Source organism: Musca domestica, unplaced genomic scaffold (genome assembly GCF_030504385.1).
Source record: "Musca domestica strain aabys unplaced genomic scaffold, Musca_domestica.polishedcontigs.V.1.1 17, whole genome shotgun sequence".
In the NCBI taxonomy this organism is placed as follows: domain Eukaryota; kingdom Metazoa; phylum Arthropoda; class Insecta; order Diptera; family Muscidae; genus Musca; species Musca domestica.
This window is the reverse complement of record NW_026712230.1, coordinates 9,456,440-9,476,946: the sequence shown is the minus strand read 5'-3', so window position 1 is coordinate 9,476,946 and position 20,507 is coordinate 9,456,440. Positions and strand designations below refer to the sequence as shown.

The following is a 20,507-nucleotide window of genomic DNA, read 5'->3' as shown; positions in this document are numbered from 1 at the left end:
TCATGATTTAATTAATTTCTAATAATAATTTTCAATAGGTATACACATGGATCAACCAGAAAGTCCTTTATTGTCCACTTTCACGTTATCCGATATGCATTTCTTACAGAGATATGGCACGCTTTTTGTAAAAGTAACAGGTAGTCACAGCATTTTTTTCACAATGGCATCTTCGTTTTAGGTTGAAAATAATAAACAAAACGAAATTGTTATTAATTTCGTGAAATAAATTTATAATTCAGTTCCTCAATATTAAATAAATGATTTGCGTTATCCATTTCTTTATTTAAATATATTTTGTTGTTATTGTCATATTATCAATATAAAATATGGCAACATGAATTCAGTAAACTTTACTTTAAAAGATAAAGGGAAGATGGTCTAGCCCTTTGCTTATCGGACAGTTTTTATTTAAATGAGACTTGTAATAACGAAAAACGATTTATGTGTCCGACAACATCATTATTTAATCTATCGGAAAGATGTAATAACCGGCATTATATTGACACTATGACTTTTAAATATGTCGAAATTTCCAAAGTGTATATTTTTGAAATTAAAATAATTTATTAAAAATTAATTCCTTTGTTTACATTTTTGGACATATAAATCTGACACTTTTATTACGTACAAAAACAAATGTGTATGTGGTTGTTGTTACGTTATACAAAACACTTGCTGTTACCTGTATTATTTTACAATATTTTTATTTCCTTTAGGGTGGGAATACATAAAACGTTTATTTGGCTGGCTTGAGCCATCGGCTGGCTTCTTCGGAAATGAACAAAGGAACTAAGTTAACCTAAATCGAACTAAGTTAACCTAAAACTCTTTTATTCCTCTATGAAGAAGCCTGCCTAAGACTTAAGCCAGTCAAATAAGCGCTTTATGCATTCCCATATTTACCCCTTTGTCTTAAAAACAGAGACTTCCCACAATTAAACTTACTTATCATAAATGAGGTTCTATCACTGACATAAATACGTCAAGACTCTGTAAATACACAAATTATTTCATGAAAGTAAGTTGGGTCGACACACGGGTAATTCCATGAAATAAATATGACAACACTGCCAAAAACTCATACGATTTTTGGTGAAAGAGAAATATTGCCAGCATGATGAACTTAAGGTTTAGGTCTGTCTAAGAGTGTTTCCTGGGTTAACCTTCTTTATGATGTTTTATTTGAAGTATAAGCAGTGGAATTTACAATTTAGACGGACTGGGGTTTTCCTTTTACAACTTAAAACTTAGTATTAGGTACTTTGTAACCGGTTCCCAAGTGCCATCAAGTAGGCTTCGAAAACCAAGAAACATTAAAACGAAATATATGCTTTCTATATATAATATTTAGACTTTCCTCATGTGAATGGTGCTTTGAGTAATATATTTCGTCTTTAGATACCTTTTATTGAACCAGCTGTTATTAATTTGCTATCAATTCATGTAGAATGCCATATTTTTCTTTGGGCGCCAAGAAGAAGCAATGTAAATAAACACTGATTGTTTCTCATGTTTTAGACCATGTCTTCGATTAATTTCACAATTTTATTATTTTGTTAATCTAAATATTGAATGAATATGTCTACAAATGATGGAATATTCTCACTACGTCTGGTTATTGCCGACTTTTACATGGAGAAACCAGTGCCTGGCTTGGATCCTGTCTATTCGGAATTTCGCGGCAAAGAAATCAAAAAGGTTGGTAGGAATAGCAGTGTGACTTGGGAGAAATGAGGAGCAATCCTTTCTAGAAACTGTAAATTCTAGAAACTATGTATTTGTGTGTTCCAATGTATTTCAGTTTTTACCATAATATTTTTAAGGCCGGTTGAGATTTTGGTTCATCCTGCACCTAAATATACCCAAACAAGTCCTTGATATGATTCGGAAAAAGCGTGTCATAATTTAAAAGTATTATTTGTCCTTCTCCGCCCATAGGTTCCCATTATACGCATATTTGGTTCAAATGCCCAGGGTCAAAAGACTTGTATGCATGTCCATGGCGTATTCCCCTACTTCTATGTGCCCTATGACCAAAAAGATTTCGAGTCGGTTAATAAGGCAATATATCAAATAGCAATGAATTTGGATAAGGCCATAAATATATCTCTGAGCCAAGGGAGCTCGAATGTGCAGCATGTTTTCAAGGTGCAATTGGTTAAGGGCATGTAAGTACTAATTATTTTTTATAATATCTTTGGTAATTTTTATAAATTGTTACATTTATACAGACCATTTTATGGCTATCATCGTTCAGAGCATCAATACCTAAAGATTCACATGTTTAATCCACGTTTTGTGCGGCGAGCAGCTAATCTATTACAAAATGGAGCCATTATGAACAAACATTTCCATCCACATGAAGCTCACGTACCATATATTTTACAATTTATGATTGATTATAATCTATATGGCATGAGTATGATTCATGTTCCATTGGAAGTTGTAAAATTTCGTCGATCAGACAATTCTGAAAGTGTAGCGGTTAAGGCAATCAGTGAGGCTCAGCTTTTAGACTGTGATATTGCCAAAAAGATTTCATGCTGTAGTCTTGAATGTGACATTGGTTCAAGTTTTATTTTGAATCGTTTTCAGCTAGTTACAAAAGGCAAAAATTCCTTACATTCCAATCCGGGAATAGAATCTATTTGGAACGATGAGAAGTTACGTAGAGAAAAATTGTTGGAGACTTTTAAGGATGATGAAGAGAAATTGAAAGGGGTAATGTGATAAGATTAAAATACAATTATTTGTTTTAAAATGCAATATCTTGTTTGCAGATTCCTGCCCTTGAAGTCCCACCAACACAAGAGCGTCCCATTGCATATCCCACTGAAAGCGAAGTATTCTATCGTACTGCCTTAGTTAGTAAACTAATAGCGTTAGAGAATTCCATATTGGAAACCACTCAATTAACTGATCAAACCATAAATTGTACACAACAATCGAATGTCTCAAATATGACCATGAACACTAGCCTCAATTTAACAAGACAACAAAAGCGCACATTTAATCTTACAAAAATGATGGAAAATGCTGTTTATCCCGAAGAATGCTCCGATGGAAGTGAGAATTTAATAAATGCTTCCTTTGTGGAGAATCATTTGTCCAATAACAATGTTTTTCAACAAAGTATTTCGAACAAAGAATTGTTGGATTTAACAAGAGCCGATAGTGAAAAACTATCAGAAGATGAAAGTATATTCATGGATGAAACCATAGTGGATGAAGAGTTGGTATTAAGTTTAACACAATCACAGCAGCATGTTCCACATAATGCAACATGTAAGTAGTGTGTTGGCGGACTGAGGCAATATACATAAATGGTTTAATAAATTGTTATCTTTTTGTAATTTTTGCAGTACGAGAGGAAGACGTGGAGTTGTTGAATATCTTACAACAGTTAGAAGAGGATAATAACAGTGAAAAGATAGATTTGGATAGCAGTTTGGCTCCGTTATCACAAAATCAAAAGGAGTGTAAGTTTCTAGGAAAATTCACGCAAAGAATCCCACATTTACATTTCAAAACCACCCCCATTTAGTTGCCCTGTCTCCCGAGCTATTAGACAAAGAGACCGCCGCCGCAGCAGTATTGGAGAAATCTCACTGTGATGATGATTTAAATAAAACCGATGACACAGATGATAATCTACATGATTTTTCTGTTGCCCTTGACGATTTGGATGATCTGATTTTGAAATTGACACAAACATCAACAGAAAGAACGTTACAAACATCTTTACCACAAAACGATGGTTCTGATGATATACTTAAAACACCAAGTAAAAGTACAAAAAATATAGCCACAGCTAAAACACCACCACGTACCCCAACTACGCCACAAAGACGACATACACTTGGCGCCGCATCGCCATCTCGTTCGCCGAGAACACCCAAAAGTGGTCATAAATACAAACCGTTGCCCTTGGTTATTACCAATCGTTCGACAGGGAAGCGTAAGTTTATAATGGAAGGCGAGAAATTGTAGAGATCTGAAATGTGTTATGCCTTTTTATTTTAGAAACAGTAACAAATCCTGATGCCGAGGCTTCTTCTTTATCATCGGTTGCGGAGAAATCAAAGAATTTGTAAGTTTTTTATTTTATATTTTTTTCCTCAAATTAACGATTTAAAAACAAGTAAAAAAACATTAAGTTCGGCCGGGCCAAACTTTTAATACCCTCCACCCTAGGGTAAAAGAACATTAGAAAAAATGTGGCAAAAAACATTAAAATGTGAATATCGGGAGGTACCGTTATATAGGGGCTACACCAACACGTGCACCTATAATTACAATGTTTCGCCACACGAGCTAGGACCCATTATGACCCACAAATACCAACTTTTACACAAATCAGTGAAAAAATGTGGCATAAATCATCAAAATACCGAATATCGGGAGGTACCGTTATATGGGGACTATACCAGAACGTGGACCTATACATGCAATGTTTTGCTACACGCTCAGGGACCCGTTGTGACCTAAAAATACCAATTTTCAGACAAATCCGTGAAAAAATGTGGCATAAATCATCAAAATACCGAATATCGGTAGGTACCGTTATATGGGGGCTATACCAAAACGTGGACCTATACATGCAATGTTTTGCCACACGCTCAGGGACCCGTCATGACCTACAAATACCAATTTTCAGACAAATCCGTGAAAAAATGTGGCATAAATTATCAAAATACCGAATATCGGTAGGTACCGTTATATGGGGGCTATACCAAAACGTGGACCTATACATGCAATGTTTTGCCACACGCTCAGGGACCCGTCATGACCTACAAATACCAATTTTCAGATAAATCCGTGAAAAAATGTGGCATAAATCATCAAAATACCGAATATCGGGAGGTACCGTTATATGGGGACTATACCAGAACGTGGACCGATATATCTCATTTTCAATACCAACCATCCTAGGGACAATACACACACTTGTGCCAAAGGTCTACGTCAAATAATGTGGGCTCTATCGTGATTTCAACAGACAGACAGACAGACAGACGGACAGACAGACAGACGGACAGACAGACAGACGGACATCGCTAAATCGTCTTAGAATTTTATGCTGATTATGAATATATATACTTTATGGGGTCTACGACGAATATTTAGAGGTGTTACAAACGGAATGACAAAGTTAATATACCCTCCTACCCATGGTGGAGGGTATAATTAGTGAAATATATGAGGTTGACCCTCATTAGGGGTAAAGGGAGTTTCATTATAAGAACCTTTGTACAAGACTGGTACATATCAACAGTTTTCGACACCGGGTAAACTGGACGAAATTACAATTTTCAGTTATAGATTGTGTTGAAGTCGGCATGAAGATATTTCAAAAATGCCAACGACATCTATTGACGAAATATAACGTGATGACATTACAAAATGTACAGTACTTTTTTAGTAATGGCGAATACAGTACAATATCTCAATGTGACGTGTAGATGGCACTTGAAACGCTATGAAACGTTTTTTTCTAGACGTCGTTAACACACATAAGGGTCATAGGATGTGGTTCTCTGAAAATCCCCTAAAGGCGAGGAGTTTTTATATCGATAATTCGTTTTAGGATTTTAGATAACAACCAAATTTAAGCCATTAAGACCGCAGCTTCTTCTCCTATTTGCCTTCATATTTATCTTCTACTTTAGTCGTTTGACTACAATTCCATCGAAGTACTTACCATCTGTAGAAAACTTTATTCCATTCTGATTTTAAAAAGTCGTTCATCCAGAATCTCTGAGCTACCTGTTCATCGCATTATAGTTAGGTTTAACATGTTGGATTTAAGAATGCGCTGCTACGCACTCGGAGACCTTTGTTCCATTGTGTTCATTCTGGGAATAATAAATAGCGGTGAAAGAAAAGAAAGGTATGTAAGCAAAAAAAGCTGACTTAATTTTACCATTTTTTATTATACCCTCCACCATAGTATGGAGGGTATATTAAGTTTGTCATTCCATTTGTAATACCTCGAAATATACATTTTAGACTCTACAAAGTCTATATATTCGTGATCAGCATAAAATTCTATGTCGATTTAGCGATGTCCGTCCGTCTTTGGAAATCACGTTTTGGTATAGCCCCCATATAATGGTACCTCCCTATTTTCGGTGTTTTGGTGATCTAAACGACATTATCCATCGGAATTGTTTCAAATTTGGTATTTGAAGTTCGTAATGGATACTATAGGCTAAAACAGAAAATTTTCTGTGCAGGTCCACGTCTTCGTATAGCACCCATACAACTGTACCTCCCGATATTTGGTATTTTGATGATTCTACGAACCTTATTAACTGCAATTGTTTCAAATTTGGTATTTAAAGTTCGTAATGGATACTACAGCCTAAGACAGATAATTGTCTGTGCAGGTCCATCTTCGTATAGCCCCCATATAACTGTACCTCCCGATATTCGGTATTTTGATGATTTTAGCGACATAATTCAACAATTTTTTTTCAAATTTGGTGTTTGTAGTTCGCAATGAAAACTACAGCCTACAACAGGTGACAAGTGGAGGCTATTCAAAGTTCGGCACGGCCGAACTTACAGCTTTTTTACTTGTTTTGCTTTTATACTTATTGAAGTCTGCATTACTCTTGAACAAAAAGAGTTTCGATGCATTTAAGTTGTATTGAGTCAGATTATTCTTTAATTATTTTAAAAATATTTCCTTGCAGGATTTCATTGCGCAGACGAGTGGCAATGACCGAATTAAGGCGCAAGAGTATTTCTGTAGAGTCATCAGAGCAAGAAAACGTGTTCGAATTCCCTGTTGTTGAGGAAACTGCCAAGTAAGTTGTCAAATAAGATATGATGTGATTTTTTCCTCAATTGAAATATCAATCGTTTAGGATATCTTATTCGTAATAATGCGCACTCAATGAATTACATTTTTTATTTTCATTTCAGTGTCAATCGAAGACGTTCGAAAAGAAATTTGGATAAAACTCATGTTACTTGTAATCTAACTCCACGAAGAACAAATGAGAAATTGCTGCGAGTGTACAGTGTAGAAGGTAATGAACAAATAGGGCAAATCCAGGAACATTCCGAAAATGAAATCAATGAATGTAATTCAAGATCCCAAACACAAGAAGACATAAGTGGTGGAAATATTGAAATTTCCAAAAGTAGGAAACAGAAAGTACAAACGAATAAAAACGATATTAAGAGGGCACTTTCAAATCACGAAGGAAGTAGTATTAAGACCACACTTGTTAAGGACACCATTCCATCTGCTAACCAGGACAATGTGGATGAAGATAATGATGAGGTTATTGAGTCCGATGATGAGGCTGACAATCCTTCATTTCAGTATCGAAAAACACCGAACTTAAAACGTCTAAGACGTAGTTTTCTTAGCACATCACGCTCGGCTAAAAGACGCAAAATAACTTGTGAAAATGGTGAGGTAATTGCCACCCATTTGGAGAATTCAAATGCCATGAATAGCGAAAGAGATAATTTAAAAAATCATCAAATTAAATCAGCTAATTTAGAGAATGGAGCTAAAGTAAAGAATAATGAACACATGTTGAAGTCTTTAACAGAGAATGAGGGCGAGGATCGATGTGAAAATTTAAATAACCATGCTAAGGATCATTTGATTAAAAACACTCAGCGTAAATATTGTCAAAAGTTAGGGATGGTTGAAAAGGTTGATACTATTCCTACGCCAAGAAGGAAATGTCGTGTACGTTTGAAAAGAGTATGTCAAAAAGTGTCTGCAAATTTAAGAGGGGAAAGAGAAGAGAATGGTATTTCAAAAGAAGTTATTGAAAATCCAGACTTTAAATTACAAAATTTGGAAATATCAAATAAAACTACAAATGAAACAGAAATCAATGGAGAATCTCTTCCAAATCATGTATTACAAAACTGTGGCATAAGAATTCAAAAAGTCTCAGAGGTATATTCCAAGCCAGCAAACTTGAAGAATAAGCAAGATTCTGTACATGCAAAGGATAACAAAGAAGTAGACGCTACGATGCAAGAAAAGTCGGCTGGAATTGAAACTGCAGGTAATAAAGGGAAACGTTGTGATACTTTTAGTACAATGCAACACAAAAGTCCCGTCAGTAAATCTTCCATTAAAAACAGCAGTGTAGAAGCCAGTACAATAGAGAAACCATTGAATAAAATTCAAACTACAAATGAGGCTTCACAATATAAATCTGCCCTACAAGAACCTACAGAATGTTTACAAGAAGGAAATAACAATGAATATCCAATAGAAGCAGACAATATGAAAAAGAAGACCACAGAAACACAACCAGAAGAATGTCAACCAACAAGTGATAATGAGAAGCACAACTACACCTCAAGCACTATGGAACATTTAAGATTCGAAACAAGTGGTGATTCGGAGGAAACATTCAAAACCATTGAACGTTCAAGGGAAACATCTATGATAGATGTTGTAGAAGAATGGGACGATGACAGAAGTCTGATAGTTGATGATAACAATCAGAGTTTGGTGAAGAATATAACTGTTTTTGAAAGAGATATAGCACAACCGTCTGTAGGCTTAAAAACAACACATGGAGGTAAGAACGATGCAAATAACCAACAAACTAATTCAAATGATCGATTCACTCTAAGGACTCTAACAGAGGATATCCAGTTAAGACCAAATGAAGATTCTAAAGACCTGCATATTATGTCAAAACACTTATCGGAAGATTCCCAAATATCTTCAGCGTCATTGGGATTTTCCGGAAATAAGAATTTATTCAATGCACTTCTTAAATTATCTGCTCTTGGTGAGAGTCTGGGAAAACCAATAGAAACCGAAGACTCGGCTAAACCCCAATCCACAAATATCCAACATTCCAAATCTCCGTCAATTCAGTTTTTCTCTCAAAGTTCGGAGGATGAAATCATCGAAACCCCAAGTCCACCCATAGAAAACCATATCAAAACCAACAAAATTTTAACATTTTATGAAAACAGTCCCTCGTTGTTTACTCAAAATTCAAGTCCAAGTTCTTTATTGCAAAACAAACATTCAGGCAATTCCTACGAGGATAATAACATTCAAATAATTTCATCCCATGAAAGCAATAGCCACGATTCTCCACCTCCAGATTCAGAGGTTATCTTGACCCCACTTGATTTACCACCCACAAGAGAGGAGGTTTTGAAAGGTTGTGAAAAACTCAAATTACCAGAATATGAATTTCAGAAGCCGTTCTACAGTAATCCAGATGATGTTACCAAACACAAAGAAATTGGTTTTACAATTCTACAAATAAATAGCAATAAACTCAATGATCTGGAAGAATTTCAAAGTATTTTGGGTAGTGATGTAAAGGGTCTTACTCTATGGAGACGACAACAGTTGATGCGTTTGGGTGGACCAGAAATGTTGACTCGATATCGCAACTCCCAGCGCGTCAGGGAATATTTTGCCAATCAAACAACTGTAGCCATTGAACCACAAAAGTCGGCGCCCTCTAGACAGGATGCAAAACTTTGGCTCAAAGCGCGAGAATTGTTAAAACTAAAAGGAAATCTCAAGGAAGAAGACGCAAAAGAGAAGACGCACAATTTAGCCGCCGAAGAAGATAGTCCAATTAAAGTGAGGCGACAAAAGGTTACAATGATGTTGAATGCCGGTGGCAGTGATGGTGACAATGATAGTGACACTAGTTTAAATTGTTCTTCCATGAGTCTAACTCTAACACCTTTAACCCCCGGAACGCCCGTAGTCAAAGAACAATCCCAAATAAATCGCGAAATAAACAAAAGTTTTACTCCGGTCACTACAAAATTGGAAAAAATACCCTTGGAACGTGTTAATCCATTAACAAGAAGACGACACAATAGACGTGTACTGAGACGGGTTTCATTGAATAAAAAAATGCAAGAAGCCATGGAGAAACATAACCCCCTCAATGCCACTACGTATCAAGAAGATGTAAAGGACAAGGATGTTGTGCCCACGTGCGCCGATGAAAGTATTCTGCCACATTCTTCACAGAACAGCGAATCCAGTGTATCCAGTCAAACTGCCTTAGCCGAGTTGGAACGTTCTTCGTTTTTGCGCCAACTAAACGTCCATGATATTACCACTGGTGGCGGTAGTGGCCATAGTAATGATACAACATTTAATAGTAGCTATGGCTTTAAAGTGGCTTTAGAAAATCTACAACAAGCCAAGGCTGATATTGAGGTAAGTAAAATTTATTTTGTAACTTGTAGTTCTCTGAGCTAATAATAGGTTTCATAATGGCTAGCTTGCCCGCTAGCAACATGAACTAGTTCGGCATCGGAAACTCGTCGATTCTCAGAGTTACAGTAACTAGTTCCACTTAAGACCCCTCACAGTGCAAACAACTGTAAACTTTAACATGGGGATGTCATACGAGGTAACCAATTGGCTCCCTTTGCATTACCTGTAGATGGTACTTTACTAGTTCCAGGTTTACAGTCATATACCAGTGACAAAAGACTAACCCTTACCAAGTTCCAAGTACACAGCCACAGACTAGTGTCAGCAGACTACCTTTTAACTAGTTCTATGTATACAGTTATGTACTAGTGTCATTTGACTATCCCTTATCTAGTATAAGCAGACCAATTTTAAACTGGTTTCCCATGAGATAGTTCAGTACCAATTATTGTTAGTGAAATTCTAATTTTTAGTTTTAATTCATTTTTTTATTGCAAACAAATGAATACAAATATACCTTACTCTATAAAACTTGAACAAAAATAAATTAAATTTAATATTTATAAAAGCACTTGTATTGCTTTTCGCAGTTGTGTTTCAGGGGTGTCCGAATATTCTGTAACTGGTATTGAATCTGCAAAAAATAATGTTTAATGTATGAAAATGTAGAATATAAAAATAATGTTTATATACACCTTACCTAAAATAACGCTGTATATATTACTTAGGGACTTCAAACTTTTTTCCATGGTTTTCCTCAATATTATACTCGTAGTAATATTTGAACATTTTTAACATTTCGATATTTCCTCTCCTTTTATAATTGATGCTATAATCTTTACCTAAAAATTAACACAAATTGTATATAATCTATGTTTGTTTTCATAAGTGATGGGGAACCTATTCGATAATGGTATCTCATCACTTTGAGATCGTAGCACCATCACCTTCAACTCAGCTAAAGCATCAGCTAAAATTTTGATTTGACCTATAGTGAAAACAAACAAATTAATAATTTGTAACAATTCTGAGAAGAATGCTATAATTTTACATTGAATTACTTTTATTATTATTTTATTACTATTATTACTTTTACTACTCATTCTTACCTTTTTATTTGTTATTTTCAACACTTTATAACTTATTTGCACAGAAAAATGATACTTCACTTCACATTAGAATAAGAATGCTTTTTCCAAACAAAACGCACTTGCATTCCTCAAGAATAACGGTGCATTGTTTTTTTATTGGTAATCTAAAAAAAAAACTATTCAAAGTGGTTCTTGTTCGTAGAGATCTCATTCAAATGTTCGTTTGGTTTTTTCGTGGTGGTTTTTATTTATGCACAACTGTCGCTGCTTTGCATTACTTAGGGACGAAAAGGTGTCAATTGGTTACCTTTGCATTATTTGGGGACACATTTGGTACTAGTCCGGTTTATATCTAGTATAGGACTGGTGAAATTGAGTTAAATGGAATTTTCATTGCCAGCGGGTGGTTATGTGTATCTGGCAACTTTTTCTTTTATCAAAGGCTTTAGTGAGGCATCGACCTCTAAATATTTATATAAAGAACAAAATTTTTCATACCTTGAAAGGACACTTGTGACTACATTAACCACTCTCTCGACATCGTTGGTTGATTTCAGACGTCAAGAGTCCTTTATCAACTCGGTCTTAAGGGATTTAAATTTGTGCGTGTCTGTCCTTTTTGGGTTCCTATAAAATTTCTGACATTTAGTCACCAGGAAGAATAGCATATTGCAGTCTGAGAAGGAACACTTTTCAAATACCTTTTAATTGCTAATAACAGAGAAGTCCATATTGGAGTGCTACCCTTATTTCATCATCATTGGCACTTGGATATTTAAGCCGAGAATCTTCCCCCAGGCCCGCTGACTTTCCGCGACTGCTTATTTATTTCGTAGCTACCCAGTATATGCACTGGGCCTTCCACTATTTGCAACCTGTGTACGTGTTCGATAGCAATCAGCTATGCTCCACGCAGGGGGACGGTCTGGCTATTCATGATCCAAGATGCATGATACCAGTGTTGGAGTATTCAGAACTAATCTAAATATTAAATGCTTCTATAAATTTAATGACAATTACAGCGCTATTCAGGCGGAGGAGGCTGCCAAAACGGAACCTTCTAATAGCATTATAGGGCCAGTAACTATCCGAGTACATGTCAATAGTCAGCACTGCCCTTAAATCTTTCAAGTCAAGTGCCATTAAATCGAGAGTCATATCTGATTGCCAGAAAGTCCTCTTTGAGATACCTGAATTCATTACGCTTTGTTGAACACAGCAATATAGTGAATGACGAAATGACTGATAAATAACCTTGCAGTGGTTCCCAGTCAATCAATCTACCAATTGATGAGACTGTCAAACCACCGATAAGCTAAGATAAATTGTTTCAAGATGACTGTCACCGAAGATGCTGGCAGAACATCTAGCAATCTCGAGAAGAAGATCCTGCACCCTTCTGTCGATTAACAGGTCTGATTTAAGCGATAGGCACACTGACTGGCAGCTACAGCATCACATATCTGACCGCAGTTAATGATAAAAGCCCTTCTCATCATACTTACGTTTGCCAAAAGTAGCTTTTACCTAACCAAACCCTACTAGTAATACACCTCCTCTAATCTACCTTTCTTTTTATACCTCCACCATAGTATGGAGGGTTTATTAAGTTTTGTCAGTTTAGACCCCACAAAGTATATCTATTATTGATCAGCATAAAATTCTGTGTCGATTTAGTGATGTCCGTCTGTCTACAGCCTATCTCAGAAAATTATCTGTGCAGGTCCACGTCTTCGTATAGTGGTACCTCCCTATTTTCGGTATTTTGATGATTTAAGCGACATTATTCTCCGGAATTGTTTCACATTTGTTATTTGAATTTCGTAATGGATACTACAGTCTATGACAGAAAATTGTCTGTGCAGGTCGACATCTTTCTATTACCCCCATACAATGGTACCTCCCTTTATTAGTTATTTTGATAATATAGCGACAGTATTCACCAGAACTGTTTCAAATTTCGTATTTAAAGTTCGGAATCGTTACTACAGCCTATGACAAAAAATTACTTATGCAGCACCACGCCTTTGTATAGCTTCCATACAAAGGTTTTCATTTGAGCTGTATTTTTCAGAGGATTTTTTTTAGAAAATGTTCAAGTTCCTTCCGAATGGTGGAGAGTATAAAAAGTTGAGCCGGCTGAACTTGGCTGATTTTTTGCTTGTTCTTTTCTATAACGTTCCCTTTCCTATCACCACTGTTGATTCTTTCTGAGATAAAGGTCTCCGTGTGAAACATGTTGCTGTGCATCCTTAAACCTAACCTGTTTCAACTTACCGCACTTTGTTATTTTTGCGAACAAATAAGTGTCGGTCTGTCCTGAACTATGTTCTGTATTTCTTTGCAACAATTTACATTAAACAATACTTTTCCAATTTCAGTTCAATTACCTAACCACGGTTACCTTGGAACTATTTGTGGCCACTCGTGAGGATTTCTTTCCAAATCCCCAAATCGATGAAATACGCTGTATATTCTACGCCATTGAAAATAGCATACCCAGTGATCACATTGATGACGCAAAGAAATTGCCCAGGAAATCTTGTGGTTATATTATGGTACATGATCCCCGGGATAAGGTAACGAAAGAGGGTCATATCCATGGACTGGATGAAGATATTGAAGTCACAATTGTTAACAGTGAAGTTGAAGCGTTGGAAGCTCTATTGGGCCTATGCTCACGTTGGGATCCCGATATTTACGCCGGCTATGAAATTGAAATGTCCTCTTGGGGTTATATTATTGATCGGGCCAAGTATTTATGTTTAAATATTGCACCTCTGCTGTCACGAGTTCCCACCCAAAAGACTAGGGAATTTGTTGATGAAGATCGGGATTCGTTTACCGATTTAGATGTGGAGGTAGGAACAGTATTCTCTTTATGAATAATAGGTGTACAAGAATATCTGCGTTTTAGATGAAACTGTGTGGCCGCATTCTATTGGATGTCTGGCGGCTCATGCGTTCCGAGATAGCCCTCACTTCCTATACCTTTGAAAATGTCATGTATCACATATTGCACAAACGTTGCCCCTGCCATAGTTATCGTTCGTTGACGGAATGGTATTTTTCACCCGGATCACGTTGGATTGTTTTGGAATACTATTTGGAAAGGGTAAGAGGTACGCTGGCATTATTGGATCAATTGGATTTGATTGGACGCACCAGTGAAATGGCAAAATTGATTGGCATACAATTCTATGAAGTCCTGTCGAGAGGTTCACAATTTCGTGTGGAGAGTATGATGTTGAGGTAGGCTTTCATTTGCCAATAATAAATCATTTAGAGGTAATATTTTCATTACTTAATTACAGAATAGCTAAACCCAAAAATTTGGTGCCCGCATCGTCCAGCGTTCAACAAAGAGCCCATATGAGGGCGCCAGAGTATTTACCCTTAATTTTAGAGCCCCAGTCTAGATTCTATGCGGATCCCCTGATTGTTTTGGATTTTCAAAGTTTATACCCCAGCATGATAATTGGTTATAATTACTGTTTTTCAACTTGCCTGGGACGTGTGGAACATTTGGGAATGTAAATAGGCTTTTCTCTTTTCATTACCCACAAGCTAAGTTTACTTTAAATGTTATCAACTTTTCAGATCAACCCCATTTGAATTTGGTGCCTCCCAGCTGCGTGTCTCACCCACAATGCTGCGTAAACTGGTGGATTGTGATCTCATCACAATCTCTCCCTGCGGTGTGGTCTTTGTCAAGTCGTCCGTACGTGAAGGCATTCTACCCAGAATGCTGACCGAAATTCTAGACACGCGTCAAATGGTAAAGCAGTCCATGAAGTTACACAAAACCAATTCAGCATTGCAGCGCATCCTTCATTCGCGTCAATTGGGTTTAAAACTGATGGCAAATGTCACCTACGGTTATACGGCAGCAAATTTTAGTGGTCGCATGCCTTGCGTAGAGGTGGGCGATTCGGTGGTGGCTAAAGGCCGTGAAACATTGGAGAGGGCTATTAAAACGGTTGAAGCCAATGAAAACTGGAATGTTAAGGTTGTCTATGGTGACACCGATTCTCTTTTCGTTTTGGTACCTGGTCGCAATCGCGAGGAAGCTTTTCGTATTGGTGAAGAAATTGCCGATGCGATAACAAAACAGAATCCCCATCCCGTAAAATTGAAATTGGAAAAGGTCTATCAGCCGTGTATACTGCAGGTAAGAGTGTGAAGAAATGTTCAAAAATGGCTTTCTAATCTGATGATGTTTGGAAAGAATGAATGTTTGGCAATTATTTTTATACCTTACAACACTGTGGGTTGGGGGTATTATAAGTTTGATTGAGCCAAAAATTATATAACACCTCGAAATATTGGTCTCCGACATAGGAAAGTATGTATGGATCTTTCTATCTCGCCGAGCTGAGTCGATCTAGTTATGTATGCCCGACCGTCCATCTGTCCATGTTAATTTATAATCAAGCTACAGGTCACAATTATGACACGATCCTCACAAAATTGAAAATGGAGGTGGGGTTAGAACCCTTTAGTTTTGGAGATGATTGCAAAATATTTAGGGGTTGAAATGGACCAAAAACAGGAAATTTTGCTGATTTTTGCAGTTGAGTTTAGGACTGTTATGTAAGAAAATAGGAAAATTGCACTTAACCGCGAATATTTTTAATCACAGCCAAATCACAATACATTAAAAGGTCACTTCTGGCCAATACAGTGATGCTAATAGCCAAGATATCGGATATGTAGCAAAATAGATACAGTATACAGGGTGAGATGAAGAAACTGAAACCTGCAACAATTTTTTACATTTCTAAGCCACTCATCCGACAGCTGTTAAAATTAATCCAGTGACAGCTCTTAATATTGTTTACAAGCGTACAAAAGCATTTTTGTGAGAATTTTTCAGAAAAAAGTTATTTGTGATGGAATTCAAGCGTAATAGTGTGATTTCTTTATATTTAGCTGGAAAAACCACTCTCTCCACTCAGCATTTAAATGTTAATTAAATGTTTTGTGTCTCGTACCATCGCTCGTTACCGTGATGCTTTTAGCGTAGCCCGACGTCAAGGAAGTGGACGGAAGAAAACAGCAACATCAGCAGAAATGGTTCGAAAAGTAAAGAAGCGATTTGATCGAAACCCGCGTCGCAGTGGCCGAAAAATGGCTCGTGAGCTCAACATATCGCAAATATTAAAAATGAACTCGGGGTATAGCCATTAAAATTCCACCGCAACGGAAATGTTAAATGTTAATTAAATATTTTGTGTCTCGTACCATCGCTCGTTACCGTGATCCTTGTAGCGTAGCCCGACGTCAAGGACGTGGAGGGAAGAAAACAGCAACATCCGCAGAAATGGTTCGAAAAGTAAAGAAGGGATTTGATCGAAACCCGCGTCGCAGTGGCCGAAAAATGGCTCGTGAGCTGAACATATCGCAAATATTGAAAAATGAACTCGGGGTATAGCCATTAAAATTCCACCGAAAAAAAAGACTCAAAAGAGCTAAAGAGTTGCTTCGCTTGGCCGAAAGTGGTGACAGCCGAATTTGGGTTTCTCCGATGAGAAAACATTCGTTGTCCAGCAGTTTGCAAACAAACAATATGATCGTATTTACTTGCCAAATAGGTCAGCTGAAAATGTGCGCCTTCGGTTGGCCCACAGAACTCAAGCGCCGGCCATGGTGATGGTATGGGCTGCCATAACAGCCGATGGTCGCTCTCCGCTCGTATTAATCGACCGTGGCATCAGAATAAATACCGAATATTATCGCGAAAATATTGTGGACGGTGTATTAAAGCCTTGGGCATGCAGACATTTTGGCCGCAGACCTTGGACATTCCAACAGGACATAATTTGATGCTATTTCCGACATTTTTTGCTTTCATTCAATGAAATTCAAAAAAATGTAAAAATTATGGCTTTTGACTTTGTTGCAGTTTTTATTTTTATCTCCACCTGTAAATGTAAAAGAAAGAGATCTTAGTTATTCTCCTTATAAGCTAAGAACCCCAGGGCCGATTTTCACAACTCCCATCTATTCGAAAAGGATAAAATCTTAGAAAAATATACCAATAAAAAAGTGACAATCTTTTGTTCCACTTTTTTTTTTTTCAAATTTTATCATATTTTTTATCGCATGCGATTTTTTCAATTTGATTTTCAATTTTGAATTGTAAATTTTCTAAATTTTTTCTACACCCTGCAACATTACGTTTTGAGGGTATTATATACAGTTCGCAATTATCGTCCGATCCTCACGAAATTTTGCATGGGGGTAGGGTTAGGGTCAGATTTAAAGCCTATTGTTCTTAAGATGTACATTTAGGGGTTCAAATGGACTACAAAAATTAAAATTTTTCTAATTTTGTTTTGTAGTCGCTCTATAGGCCACAATTGAAAACTAATCGAAACGGTATTTTGCATCAGAAGAGAGTTAAGGATAGGGAAGAAGTCTAGCATTTTGGATGACCATTGGATTATATTTAACTGTAAGTTGGACCACAACTTTCGTGTGAAATTGTTTCGAATACCTAACAACATGACGTAGTGCATAAATATTGGGTAAATGTCCCCGGTTAAAACCCATCTGGGCAGGGCTCTATGACATTATTTCAAAAACGAAATCTTCCAAAATGAAATTGGATATAAGGGGCTTCCAACATATTGTAGTGCTGTAGGGTATTACGTGGTTGGCCCCGCATGACTCTAGCCTTTGCTTACTTGTTTTTGTATATTTTATTCCAGACTAAAAAACGTTATGTGGGTTATATGTATGAAACTCCCGATCAAGAAGAACCCGTCTATGAAGCAAAGGGTATTGAAACTGTGCGAAGAGATGGCTGTCCTATGGTCGCAAAGGTAAGGCAGTGGAAAACATTTGAAAGCTTAGCTATATTTCATTCCCTATGTATGACAGATGTTGGAAAAAGTTTTACGAATACTTTTCGAAACCGCTGACGTTAGCCAAGTGAAGCAATATGTTTGCAGGCAATTTACCAAACTGTTATCTGGACGTGCCAATATACAAGATTTAATCTTTGCCAAGGAGTTTAGAGGCATGAATGGCTATAAAGCCAATGCCTGTGTGCCTGCACTGGAGTTGACAAGGTAATGTGAACTATTGGTAAAATTAAGAGAAATTTATTAAAAATTGTAAATTGTTTTTATTGTGAAATATAAAGAAAATGGATTCAGACAGATCCCCGTCGCATACCGAGACGCGGAGAACGTGTCCCATTCATAATAACCAATGGGCCACCTGGTGTGCCATTGATTCGTTTAATACGTCATCCGCATGAAGTGCTGGCCGATGAGGGTCTCAAAATAAATGGCATATATTATATAACTAAGGCCATTATACCGCCCTTAAATCGTTGTTTGCTTTTAATTGGAGCTGATGTCAATGAATGGTATGTTTATTAGCAGGATAACTTATTAACATAATAATCTACTTCTACTTCCTCCTCGACTTCAAGGTTTGCAAATTTACCACGTAAAATCCTTATGACACCAGCTCTGTCATCGGCCAATGAGGTCATACCCTGTGGCAATAATAAATCAAAAAAAAGTACAATATCCCAATTCTTCTCCTCCACAAATTGTATGGTGGACTGTGGCCGACACACCAAACAAGGAATATGTGATGTTTGTTGTGGCAATCCGACACGTTCCATGATAATATTACAAGCGAAAATGTCCAAAATTGAAAAAGGATATCTGACGACGCAGCACATTTGTCAGGCATGTTGTGGTCGAGTTGGTGATTTGAAATGTAGCTCATTGGATTGTCCGGTGTTGTATGTTTTGGAAGTGAAACGTCGTGATTTGCAACAAATTGTACATTTTCGTAATTTAATTGAAGAGAAATTTTAGTTTTAGGGTTTTAATATATAAATGTATGCATGCTGTAAATTATTTATTATATGAAATTGTTTTGTAATATTTTTTTATGAAAAAAAAAATTATATTTTGCTGGCACAAAACTGGTCAATATTGACGTGGGTTTTTTTAATATTATCGGAGAAAATATTTTACGGCGCTCAACCTAAAAAAAGCTAGCATTTAAGGCAATCTGGCGCCCAACATGGCCCAATATTGTAACCCAACTTTTTGCCACAGCACCGACATGTCAGAATAATGCCGACTAAGTCTAACACTTATTTTAAGGCAGAAGGCATTGGGTCAAATGCCAAATGTTATGATATTGCACCCAATCTTAAGAGATCTCATAATTAGATGCAGCTATTAATTTTATAACATAAACGACACTTGAGTTCAATTTATGAACAAATTTTTTCCGAAACTACTTCCAGGCAAGAAATTTAATAAAAAAGAAAAAAAATGATTAGTTTTTCCCATGGTATAATAAGAAGGTAGAACAGCTTCGTAGGACAATTAAAAAAATGCGACCAATACTAATTGAGATCATTCTGAAAATTATTGAGCCACATAATGATTTGGATGACTCCCTCGTTTACATCCATTTAGGAATTGCATCGAAAGCATATGATTATGCTGAACTAAGTTAAAAATTGTAATATCCGTATGTAAATGGTACACAGGTGTCATTTTGTCAGATGTGAATACTTTTCTATTGTATTACACTCACGTTTGCAGGCCATACCGAATGTGAACCTTAGGATCTTGGGTATGCTCGTGGTCGGTATTATATTTCCCTCGACCTGCACATTCGGCTATGTTCTCATCACTGCAAATCAGGTGGTAAAGAGTGTGGCCGTTAAGGTTAAGGTAAGCTCAGCGAGCTGTTCAATCAACACCGGGGCTACATGCCATGATCCGCATACGTAACGATCTCTATGGAGGGCGAGGAATGCCCTGGGATGTGTTGTTTCGAGTCAATCCGGTAATTTGCTTCGCCAATTGAGAAACAATTTCAATTTAAAAAAAGAAAAAAAGTTATTCGTGATGGAATTCAAGCGTGATAGTGTGATTTCTTCATATTTGGCTGGAAAACTACAACTGGCTATCGTTAGAGCACTCCAGCATTTAAATGTGAATAAATCGTTTGTGTCTCGTACCATCGCTCGTTACCGTGATACTGATAGCGTAGCCCGACGTCCAGGAAGTGGACGGAAGAAAACAGCAACATCAGCAGAAATGGTTCGAAAAGTAAAGAAGCGACTTGATCGAAACTCGCGTCGCAGTGGCCCAAAAATGGTTCGTGAGCTGAACATATCGCAATATTCCATTCGGCAAATATTGAAAATGAGCTCGGGGTAAAGCCATTGA

The 20,507-nt window shown here is 36.9% G+C and overlaps 1 protein-coding gene across 1 annotated transcript; it reads left to right on the top strand.

The window, feature by feature from the left end:
• Positions 1-1,527: 1,527 nt before the first annotated feature.
• On the top strand, positions 1,528-19,230 carry LOC131801627 (DNA polymerase zeta catalytic subunit-like). Its single transcript, XM_059120472.1, has 17 exons — positions 1,528-1,701; positions 1,942-2,171; positions 2,235-2,724; positions 2,784-3,288; positions 3,366-3,482; positions 3,548-3,961; positions 4,027-4,093; positions 6,702-6,815; positions 6,934-10,198; positions 13,671-14,150; positions 14,207-14,541; positions 14,604-14,822; positions 14,890-15,460; positions 18,003-18,116; positions 18,175-18,365; positions 18,440-18,667; positions 18,734-19,230. The coding sequence occupies exons 1-17, from the start codon at positions 1,576-1,578 to the stop codon at positions 19,128-19,130; spliced, it is 7,863 nt and encodes a 2,620-aa protein (XP_058976455.1). The 5' UTR covers positions 1,528-1,575; the 3' UTR covers positions 19,131-19,230.
• Positions 19,231-20,507: the final 1,277 nt, after the last annotated feature.

What these genes read in the sequence shown, in the direction of transcription:
- LOC131801627 (XM_059120472.1), top strand. Translation starts at nt 1,576, where the DNA reads ATGAATATGTCTACAAATGATGGAATATTCTCACTACGTCTGGTTATT. An exon ending in GTGCAATTGGTTAAGGGCAT is followed by an intron (nt 2,172 to 2,234) that starts GTAAGTACTAAT and finishes ACATTTATACAG; the next exon opens with ACCATTTTATGGCTATCATC. An exon ending in ATCACAAAATCAAAAGGAGT is followed by an intron (nt 3,483 to 3,547) that starts GTAAGTTTCTAG and finishes ACCCCCATTTAG; the next exon opens with TTGCCCTGTCTCCCGAGCTA.